Source organism: Cyprinodon variegatus, unplaced genomic scaffold, assembly GCF_000732505.1.
Source record: "Cyprinodon variegatus isolate N-32 unplaced genomic scaffold, C_variegatus-1.0 Scaffold256, whole genome shotgun sequence".
NCBI classification, from domain to species: Eukaryota; Metazoa; Chordata; class Actinopteri; order Cyprinodontiformes; family Cyprinodontidae; genus Cyprinodon; species Cyprinodon variegatus.
The window spans coordinates 960,047-970,446 of record NW_015150709.1 but is presented as its reverse complement, the minus strand read 5'-3'; the positions used below and the strand labels follow the sequence as shown (position 1 = coordinate 970,446).

Genomic DNA, 10,400 nt, shown 5'->3' with positions numbered 1-10,400 from the left:
GGATGAGTGTTATATAAAACTGTAACTGGAGCGTGTAACAAAAGTAATTTCCCTCTGGGATTATTAAAGTATTCTGATTCTGATTCTCCAGTTGCACAGTTTTTATATTGTTAAAACCCTTTACAGTGCAGTATTTTATTGTTTATCTTTTAACTCTTCACTAGTATGTTATTCTTATAAATTTTTCTAAGGTCAACATTTGTGTGAGACATCTTTCTATAATATTTTTGCTACTGTAAACACCAGAATTACCCCATTGTAGGACAATAAAGGGATTTTCTATTCTATTCTATTCTATTCTATTCTATTCTATTCTATTCTATTCTATTCTATTCTATTCTATTCTATTCTATTCAACATAGAAAGTGAAAACATGTCCTCAGAGGGAGCATTTAGGCCAAACCGGAAGTGAGCGGGGTGGGTAACAGCTTGGCGTCGCTGTTTGAGGCTCGACTCGGAGCGGGTGGATTTTTTCGGGAGGGAAACTTTACAAGATTTAACGGGATTCGAGGACGATTAATTCATTTCGCTTAATAAGCAGAGCCTGTACAGCCACACCGAGAGAGGTAGGAACCGACATCGATGGCTATTCTCTGGATTTTCCGGTCATGTATCGATATATTTTTACCCTTTCACTTTGCGCCATTTTCGCTAGTTTGGTAACGCATAAATGTGCGCCTCTTTGTCCTTATTCTTTAATGGCTCATGACAAGTTTACATCCGTGAAGGTTTTTCTCTGATAAAATCCGACTAAAACAGTATATAGTTGTTTTTTTAGCGCCGGGTAAACAGTGGCGGTTACTTTCCTCATATTCAAAATTGTCTAAATCAAGTACACTTGCGCATTTTTTTTTGCTGCATCAGGCCATGGCAGACGCTAACTGCGCCTGTTGGGATGTAGCGCGATTCTGGCGCACATGAGTTAGCTTATTGAGCTAATAGGTTAGCATGCTAATCATTTAACATTCGCGGTCAGTTTTTTGTTATTTAAGAGCGAACAAAACACTCCAACACAGCTCTGTAGTGGTTTTCTGTTTAAGGACAAGGTCGTATTGGATTCTTTCAAGCTTTCAGCGCGATGGAAAGCATTTCCTGTTCAGTTATTAGCACAAGCTAACTATGCTAGCCTTCCAGACATGCCAGATAAAATGCTGCTTTCTTAGGTTCTCTGCCCAAAGGCCAACACAAACAGCCCATTTATTAACTTAAGTGATAGACAACGGTTAAGAGATTCATCTAATGCTTGTAAACGGCGTGTTTTATTTTAATGCTTTGAGAGACATCAAAGCAGTTATCCTTGATGATAACTTGTATCCAACTACAACCATAAACTGGTAGAAAGAAGGTACAGATACTATCACTTGTACAGACTTTTAGCCCGTTAAAAAAAAGTAATGAAGAAATGCTGAACTCTACACAAGTGTTTTTTTTTTTTTTTTTTTACTAATTTTACCTGATGCTAGTTTGCAATCCACTAGAATTTATATTATACAAGGAAATCAATCAAATATTTTTTAGGGGGGGACTTATTCAATGATCTGCAGTAAAATTGTGAAGATAAATGGATCAAAACTATGAGGTATTGTTGCTTAATGGTGTTTACTTTGCTTCACACCGAGTCTAGTAGAAGTTTAAGGTAAACTGTTAACTGTTTTAGTGCTTAAATTTATCCCACAAGCCTCTTATTCTTTAAAATTTAGATCCTGACAAATAACATTACTACATTTCAGCAATATAAAGTATAATTTTTTGCAAACAAGTAAATAATTCTTCTAATACCGTATTTTGTTCTTTCAAGGAGTCCAAAAATGTCAGGCATTGCATTGAGCCGGCTTGCACAGGAGCGCAAGGCGTGGCGGAAGGACCATCCTTTTGTAAGTCCCATCTCAGATCATGCACCTGTTGAGGTTTCTCATCATAACTTTCTGTGCAAAGTCTATCTAAATTCCATCTGCCTCATTCGTTCTTTCCCAGGGATTTGTTGCCGTGCCCACAAAAAATCCAGATGGAACCATGAATCTCATGAACTGGGAATGTGCTATTCCTGGGAAAAAAGGGGTAAGCTGTAATAAATGGAAATGTGGAGCTCTTGCATGTTATATTGCTCAAAATAACTGAAGAATGTCTTAAAGATCTATTTTTCACTGAATCCAGGAATTGCAAAAATAATTACTTTAGGAAACATTCTTTAAAGACGGAGAAATGGCAAATGTTTCCCTCCTTAATCTCAACCTGGCTGCAGCTGTTCTTGTTTTTTCCAAATTAGTGAAAACTTATTTCTCCATCCTTTTTTTTCCTGGTATGGTAATTGTTATTCTTTCTCCTCTCAGACGCCATGGGAAGGAGGTTTGTTCAAACTGCGGATGTTGTTCAAGGATGATTACCCCTCATCACCTCCAAAATGTGAGTTTTTGTGATTCGTCATCTTATTAGCTTGGAGAGAATTGATAAATCCTCACTGGAAGTGTTTCTTGTTGATAAGGTTGATTTTATTGGCCATCAGATGAACAGTAAACAGAACAATTTTATGGTTCCTGGTGACGTTCATGTGCTCCCTGGGTGTGCGTTTTTTGTTTTTGCCCTGAAATGTGGAAATATAGTTGCTACTCATTAGCATAACTACTTCTCGTTTTATTTAATTCTTTTACTGTAAAATGTGTTGGATTTCAGGGCTCCTGCAGAGTTTGGAAATGTTGGGAATTTGATTATAGTCGTACAATTTCTTGATGGAAGCCTGAAATGGAAATATTCAGTATATCCCTCCATCATGTTTTATGACTGTAGAAACGTCTATCAAATCAGAACCTTTATTTATTTATAGCTTTCATAACAATAATAGCAAAAAAAGGAGAACTGGGGACTCTGGAAAAGTCTTTAGTAACCCAGAGACTTACTGGTTTCCTTCCAACATGATCTCAATAACTTGAGACATAATGGTAGGGGTGGATTGATTTTTGGGCTCCTAGTGATGGCTGTGTTTCGTATCTGACAGATAATCAATGTTTAAGGACTTTGAAATATTTTTCCACCCCACAGATGCTATGAAACGATGATCCCTCAGTGGACTTTGCTTTCATCTAACATCTAAAAACTTGTTCCTATCATGTCATTCCAACTGGGGTGAACTGAGCCTTCCTTTTTCTCTTTCTGTGATGCAGGAACAGCAGCAGTTTCTGAGCCTTTTGCTTAAACATGGAAAGCCATAATGCATCAGTCACACTCGGCGCTCAGAACAATCAGAATCATGGATAGCAGTACTATACTTCTCTGCTTCTGGAGAAACCTAATAGCTGCAAATATGACTTGACTTTTATTGTCAAACTATCACAGTGCTTCTGTTCTCAAAAAAATGCTTGATACAGGTAAACATGAATCAGAAATGTTTGTTTTTCAGGTAAATTTGAGCCTCCGCTCTTCCATCCAAACGTGTATCCATCGGGGACAGTATGCCTATCTATTCTAGAGGAGGACAAGGACTGGAGACCAGCCATCACAATAAAGCAGGTTTGGATTGTTAAGTAGATCATCTCTGAAGCAGAATCAGATCATTGAAGGTCATGGCTGCAGTATTACACATGTTTGTTTTCTACTTAGATCTTATTAGGTATCCAGGAACTCCTAAACGAGCCAAATATTCAGGATCCAGCCCAAGCAGAGGCTTACACAATCTACTGGTGAGTAGCTGGACTTCCCTCATTTTCCTTCTATCATCTGCTCTTTATTCACCAGGTACTTATTCATGGGCTTACTGGACCTCTAGTGTGAAGTTTATTGTGAAGAGAGGTTGACTGATTCTCAACAGCTTTACTGTTAAAAAACAAAACAAAAACAAAAAATGTACTTTTAAATCAGTGGGCTATAACTTCAAAATAGACATATGCCAAAAAAAAAAAAACAGTCAAATGTATCCTAAGGTATCACACCAGTATATTTGCATCTATGTTAACAAATAAAAACCACTGACGTTTTCTGTACAGTGCTTTAAATCAGTCATACCTGTCTTAATATATGCTGGGTCAGACAATGACGTTTGGAAAAAGGAGGAAGTGAAAACAGAATAAAAGCATCACATAACACTATTGGCTAAGCTTCACAAAGTTATCAATGGTTAGTAGCATCAGAAGACTGGTTGGTAATGGAGACTGGGAGGGGAACATTAACACCAAATATAAAGTTTTAAAATGGAAATATATTAATATTTAAAACAAACAAAAGCAATATTATTAATTTAAAGGTTTCATACTTCCAGTCCTTCACAAGTCCAACAGATCCTTAAACTTTGATCTGTTTTGTTTTTCCCAGAAGGGGGAGAAGACGAGTCCAACTATTGCAGATGAGCTACTGCGCATGTACAATTTTTAACGAGAGTCAATGGGTAAAGATTTTTGCAAGCCAGGGAGAAAATACGTCACCAATCCAAAAAAAAAAAAAAAACAGCTTTCCTTGTCATTAAATATTACACATCTGTCTTGCATATCTAGAAAATATATTGATATATTTTAAGTTTATAATTTTTTTTTTTTGTCTTAATCAATATCTTTGGGTGGATGGGGCGGCACCCTCTGTTAGCCAGCTGCCACTGTTTTAACTAGAACCTGTCTAATAACTGCTGCTCTGTGATCTGCTGTAAAACACTTTTTATACCAGTGTTTTGAATCGGCTATTTGATCTGTGACCTAATTTCTGAAAAGCTTTATCAAAACCCCAGTTAGAAGTTAGACCTAATTTTTATTACTTGACATCCATCCCGCTGCACTGAGCGATGCATCCTGGGTGTTTAGGACTGTGTCTCCTGTCAGGAAGCTACCCGACGTCTTGTATTGTAAAGTAGCTTTGGGACCAAAGATTATAAATTTACCCAAAGGTTTTATTACAGATCTAAAATTACCTAGAAAACATATTCAGGAGGAAGACTTCCCATTAATGCAAACACTTTTAGCACATTTGATCATCTAAATAACACTGAATGCGATATGCAACTTTTTTTTCCTTTTAAAAAATGCCGCCACTTGTTGCTTAATGCGGTATGATGCTTTACAAGGTAATTAATTCCTCAAATAAGCAAACTGTATTTCAGAGCCAGGAGCAGCTTGGTTTGTTAAATCTTGCTGTTTGATTTAAGAATTTTTTTTTTTCTGTTTGACTGACTTATAAAGGTTTTGCTCTAAGCCCAAAGCTAAAGACACAAATGTTTTATATGAATTCATTTATGTAGCACATTATAAAACCCACACAAACATCATAAATTATCATTGCTAAATTTCAATATGAGTTATTGAAAAGTAGAACTGTGTCAGTAACTTGAATCTAAAAGTAAAAATCTACATTCATATGATTCTTATTGCTTCCTATTTAAATTTAGAATTTTACAGTTAAAAAGATTTCAATAGGTCATTATAATAAAATGGGCCAACCGGAGAATGTGTTCCTGTTCTGTAGATCTGTAGAGGGTAGGGATGACGTGTTTGATCATTCCACACTTTTTCCTTCCACTAAACTTTCCAGTTATGTGCTTGGATTCACCAGTATATGAACAGGCTTTGACTGGATGTGACTAACCTGAATTTTTCGGCTGTGAAGTCTGCAGTCTTCGCTGTGGTTCTGTTAAACCTGCATCTGATAAAAATGACTCTTGAGAAACCAAAGTTTGCTTTTTTTTTGGTTCTTTTTTTAACCTCGAGGCCAGAATTATCAACAGAAATAGGCATTTTAAATTTACCAGTGCGTTTGAAGCAGTTTCACTTTTTCACCAACGTTTTAATTGAGATGCACCTGTATCACAAGACCTAATACTTTACGGCAATCGGTGAACGAAATCAAAATCATGCAGCGGCTTGGAAAAGGATGTTTATGTAACGGATCCGGTCCAAAAGTTCAGTATGTGCTTAAAGTTATCTTATGGTCGCCATGTTGGACTGACTGTCATGTTTAATACTTTTGGTCCTGGTTTTTCCTGGCTGACTGTAAATATAGATCTGGTGTTAAACTTCATGTCTCAAGGCTTCTAATTTTCTACATCAGGGTTTCCGCGGGTCATTAAAAGTCATTAAATTATTTTTAAATTAAGGCCTTAATTGGCATTAAAATTCATTAAATATGTTTATTGTGGCATTTAAAATGCTTTATTAAAAATTTTTTATAAAAACAATTTCGTTGGACATATTATGTCACAATATATTTGCATGGAACTGCTTCCGGTTGATCGCAAAGCTGTATGTTCAGGAAAGAAGCTTGAGTCGGAGAAAAAGCTAGAGAATGGGCGGGAAAAAAAGCACATTTCAACAAAGTGTCTCAAACGAGGAATTCGGGACATGGCTGCAGCCTGTTGACGGATACCTGTTGGTGGCATTAAAAAGCATTAAATTTCAGTTATTCATTCCTGTATAAAACCTTTGCATGACTTCAGACATCTAAAGGTCTTCAACGGGGGTGCACGACCCCTAGGGGGCCCACAGAGGTGTTGCATGGGGGTCGCAAAAGTTTGTTTACCTTTTTTGAATATTCTCCCCGTTATTTTTTTTCAATTTTTTTTTTTCTAATTGAAATGTCTTTAAATACACATTAACATAAATTCAACACACTGTAGTAAACAGATAAATGGAGGCGGAAGATGTCTTTCAGTCATCAATGCACACATTCAGCGACGCACAGGAGCTCTTTCAAGCTGGGCACCGTTTCATTCACAACACCTGCCCCATCAACCAGGAATCAAAAATACTTCAATAATCCCAGGGTGAAATTACTTTTGTTACATTACTCCATATCTAGTAGAGTGACTATAGGACCAGTTTGATATAACACAATATGTATAATTAGGGGGTCCCCGCTCCATCTCGCCACTAGTTTTGGGCTTCTTGGCCTGGAAAACGTTTAAGACCCCTGATCTAGAGAATTACTTAATAATATCATTTGCTTGTATTTCCATGTAATAACAGTTATTTATTATTTTTTTTTTCAGCCAAAACAGAGTAGAATATGAGAAAAGAGTTCGAGCACAGGCCAAAAAATACTCTCCGTCGTAAGAGGCGAAGCCCCTCCCCCTGCGGCTGAAGGAATGGGTTTAACAAGAATCACCTCCCCGCTCGGCCTCTCAATGAATGTGCTCCTCTCACATCGGGACTCGCTTAAAGACTTCTATTTAAACTCCACACATTCTGTGCCATCCGTACTCCCTTCACCTATCCTTTTTGATCTTAATTGCCGGTTGGCGCATGAAGCTGGGAGGGGACAGGTGCTTCGGCACCCCGGTTGTTTCTTTTTAAACATTGTCTTATGAGGTGCAAGGGACACAGCTTCAGTTTTTCCATCATCTCCATGCGAGCTGTTTGTCATTGATTTGTTCATGGAAGTAAAATGTCTTTGTTTTATTTTGCTCTTTCACAGGGTCTCTTTTTCGTTTCCCTCCCTTTTCCCTGTTTTCCATAAATGTAATGTAAAAAAAAAATGGCTTATTTCATTGTCAGTATTTGAACTGCTGTATAATGAATGGCACTTTTATACTGTTGTATCCCAATAGTGTCTCTAGATGGTCCAGTCTAATTTTTCTTTCCCAGGTTTTTCTATTCAGCATGCTGTAATATATGATAGGATCTGCTGCCTTGACTGTCTTTTTGTTATTCAGAGTGTTTGCTATGGGATAAATAAAAATGGCCACAGTAACTGAGGCAGGTAGGCTTACTTCTGTACTTTAAGGTTATATGGTGCTTTGTTCATGTATGTGTTGGCTTAATAAAACTTTCTACAAAAGGTTGGCATACTTGTTTATTCAAGCGATCAGTTTCATAATATTTTGAGCAATGCTCAGAAAAAAATGCCACATGTTGGCTTTCAACATAACTAAACAGTATTTACAGAATATATGAATGTTTTGAATATTTTTTTTAGAAAGATTTTGGTATGCAAAAAAAGTTAGTGTATTTATTTGAAGATGAACATTCTGCTATACGTTTTTGTAAATGAAACAAAATGAGTTCCCCTTTAATCGCATGACCCTCATCCATGTATAAGTGAAGCTCCCTCAGACCTTTGATTAGTACAAGATTTCTTTTTAAGGCCAAAACCAATTATGTTGACGTCCATCTAACTGATCCTCAATATGCTGCAGATGTTAGTACAATATTTACATGATAAATTACACAAATGTTACACTTCTCAAAGAAAGGCACAATGGACGCCAAATGGAACAGCTTCATGAGATATCAAGGTTTTAAAAGCACTAACAAATGGAATATATGAACATATCTGACGGTGCGGTTGCAGGAAAACATCTCTAATATCAGCCAGATATATAGTACAGCTGTCTATTTGGAAAACAACCAGAATCATAAAGACCAAGGAGGGCAGCAGACAGGCCAGGGAGAAGGTTTTTGAAATGGGTTTTTAAAGCCAGCTTTGAACATCTCTAAATGTTCTGTACAGCATAAAGATGATGGACTAACAAAATATGTTCATCAAAGGTTACAGGCTGGTCAAGGAGAGCATTCATCAACAAAGGCCTCCAAATGCAACCTCAGTGAAGACGGCTTTAAGAAGTATTGCCTCATGGGGGCTGAATGTGTATCCTATAACCTGACAAAGTTAGAGGAAGCGCTCCATATTAACTTCCACCAACTTTATATAAAAATATGAGCTTTATGCTTCTATTACAGCGTCTGATTCAATCATTTCTGAGATGTTGGGGTTGGTTTTCAGCCCTCCATGGTGTCCTGCTGTGACACAGCCGGTCTCCTGGAGGAAACCCAGGGTGCAGTACTCGTTGCAGTACCAGGAAGGCTCCTTCTCCAGGGATGTGTCACTGCAGAGCCAGCAGCCAGAGTCCTGAAGAGGACTGCATGACTGGCAGCACCCAGGAAGACTCCTTATTGACCTCCTCTGGACGATGGTGCTGCCGTCTGAGTACTGCATGCTGAGAAGGTCGCTGTCCACAGGGGATGATTGGATGTTGCCGTAAGCTCTGTTCTCCACGAGCTGCAGGGGGAACGTGGCTGGATACTCCTGCACCTCCACGTACTCTATCAGGGTGTCGATTTGGAGGGCTTCTTCTGCTTTCAGTATGTCTGCTGTGTTTTCTTGTGTAACGACCCAACTCTGCCATGACAGAAATGGGTTGGAGGTTTGTTTTTTATTTTATTTTCTTCTTCTCATTGCAGGAAGTTTCAATGAAAAGCTGAACTTACCTTAAAATCCCCCTGGCAGTCTTTATACAAAGATTGGAAATAAGGAGCAGGTGTTGGGATGAAAGTACCACGCCTCCACCTGTGTCAAAATACATTTTTCAGAAAAACCTTTTTTATAAGCTAGATAAATATTTTTCTTTGTAAAGTAATTTCAATGCAAAAACAATCTAGAAATAGGTAAAGATTTCTTAAATTTAGTGTTTTTACTCTTAATTTGAGTAGGTAAGTAAGAGGATTTGCCAATGGAATGAGTATTTTTATTCTTAAAATAAGATAATTAGATAAAACTCACTTGAAATAAGACATTGCAATAGTTTTTTTTCTCATTTTAAATGTAAATTGTCTTGTTCCATTGGCAAAGTGTCTCACGTGCCTCCTCAGTTCAGGAAAAAATAAACTTATTTTTTAAAAAATTGACTTATTAAGATTAACATTTTTTGCAGTGTTAAAAGCAGAGTAGCCTTACTTTCTGGCAGAACCGTAGCCCACCATCAGAATTAAAACCACAGCAGAGATAATGATGAACATCAAGGGCAGATTGAAGGTGAATCCTTCAATCTGTGGAGCGGCTGCACCAACAAAAACAAGCAGCGGGAGACATTTTCAACTCTGGAATCTGCATAATTTGGTAAAGCAATACAATGTTTTAATCTCTCACCTTTAACTGTTGCCTCTGTCCTCCAGAGAACCTTCGAGGACCACTCGCTCCATTGGCCTTCGAAGTAATCCATATCTGGGCCTGAACGCACGATTGCAGCATACTCTGTGTCTGGCTCAAAATTCTGATCTTCCACAGAGCAATGTGTTATGCTCTGTGTGCTAATTTCATGACTCCAGTTCTAAAAAAAAATCAAAAAGGATCCAATCAACCTTTAAAGCACAGTGGGGTTAAGTAAATTTCCACTTATGGTCACAAAATTCCTTCTTGGGGCATTAATGGTCAGATCACACCAAGATGGAGCTGCTTGGTCAGATTTATGACAAAAAGTCTTTGGAGGAGGCAGCACGAGACTTTAAAAACAACAATGGACAGACTCTCAAACATGGTGGTGGCAGCGTCATGCTTTAAGGCTGTTTTACTGTTAATGGTACTGGTGAATGTGGGCAGAGCTACTGACCAGTATGTCCTCAATCAATGGGCCCCAATAGGCCCCAAAAAGTGATTTCTGGAACTAGCAGTTCCTCTCTAAACCAGAGGGTGGCAGCAGTGATACTCTTAGATGG

The 10,400-nt window shown here is 37.9% G+C and overlaps 2 protein-coding genes across 2 annotated transcripts in view; one reads left to right on the top strand and one right to left on the bottom strand.

The window, feature by feature from the left end:
- Nucleotides 1–424: 424 nt before the first annotated feature.
- Nucleotides 425–7,682, top strand: ube2i (ubiquitin conjugating enzyme E2I). Its single transcript, XM_015382420.1, has 7 exons — nt 425–566; nt 1,799–1,874; nt 1,975–2,058; nt 2,331–2,403; nt 3,395–3,504; nt 3,595–3,674; nt 6,959–7,682. Exons 2-7 carry the CDS (start codon nt 1,809–1,811, stop codon nt 7,020–7,022), a joined length of 477 nt encoding a protein of 158 aa, XP_015237906.1. The 5' UTR covers nt 425–566; nt 1,799–1,808; the 3' UTR covers nt 7,023–7,682.
- Nucleotides 7,508–10,400, bottom strand: part of LOC107089554 (interleukin-21 receptor-like) — an 8,391-nt gene continuing 5,498 nt past the window's right edge. The window contains exons 5-8 of the mRNA XM_015382419.1: nt 9,835–10,015; nt 9,643–9,745; nt 9,177–9,255; nt 7,508–9,087 (exon numbers count right to left, since the gene is read on the bottom strand). Of these exons, the coding sequence (XP_015237905.1) occupies nt 8,632–9,087; nt 9,177–9,255; nt 9,643–9,745; nt 9,835–10,015 (819 nt within the window). The 3' untranslated portion in view covers nt 7,508–8,631. The remainder of the gene's footprint in view (nt 9,088–9,176; nt 9,256–9,642; nt 9,746–9,834; nt 10,016–10,400) is intronic.

Bases quoted from the DNA above. Each gene is read 5' to 3' on its own strand.
- ube2i (XM_015382420.1), top strand. From the start codon at position 1,809: ATGTCAGGCATTGCATTGAGCCGGCTTGCACAGGAGCGCAAGGCGTGG. The intron at 2,404-3,394 runs GTGAGTTTTTGT...TTTGTTTTTCAG, and splicing joins CCCCTCATCACCTCCAAAAT to GTAAATTTGAGCCTCCGCTC. The intron at 3,505-3,594 runs GTTTGGATTGTT...TTTTCTACTTAG, and splicing joins CAGCCATCACAATAAAGCAG to ATCTTATTAGGTATCCAGGA.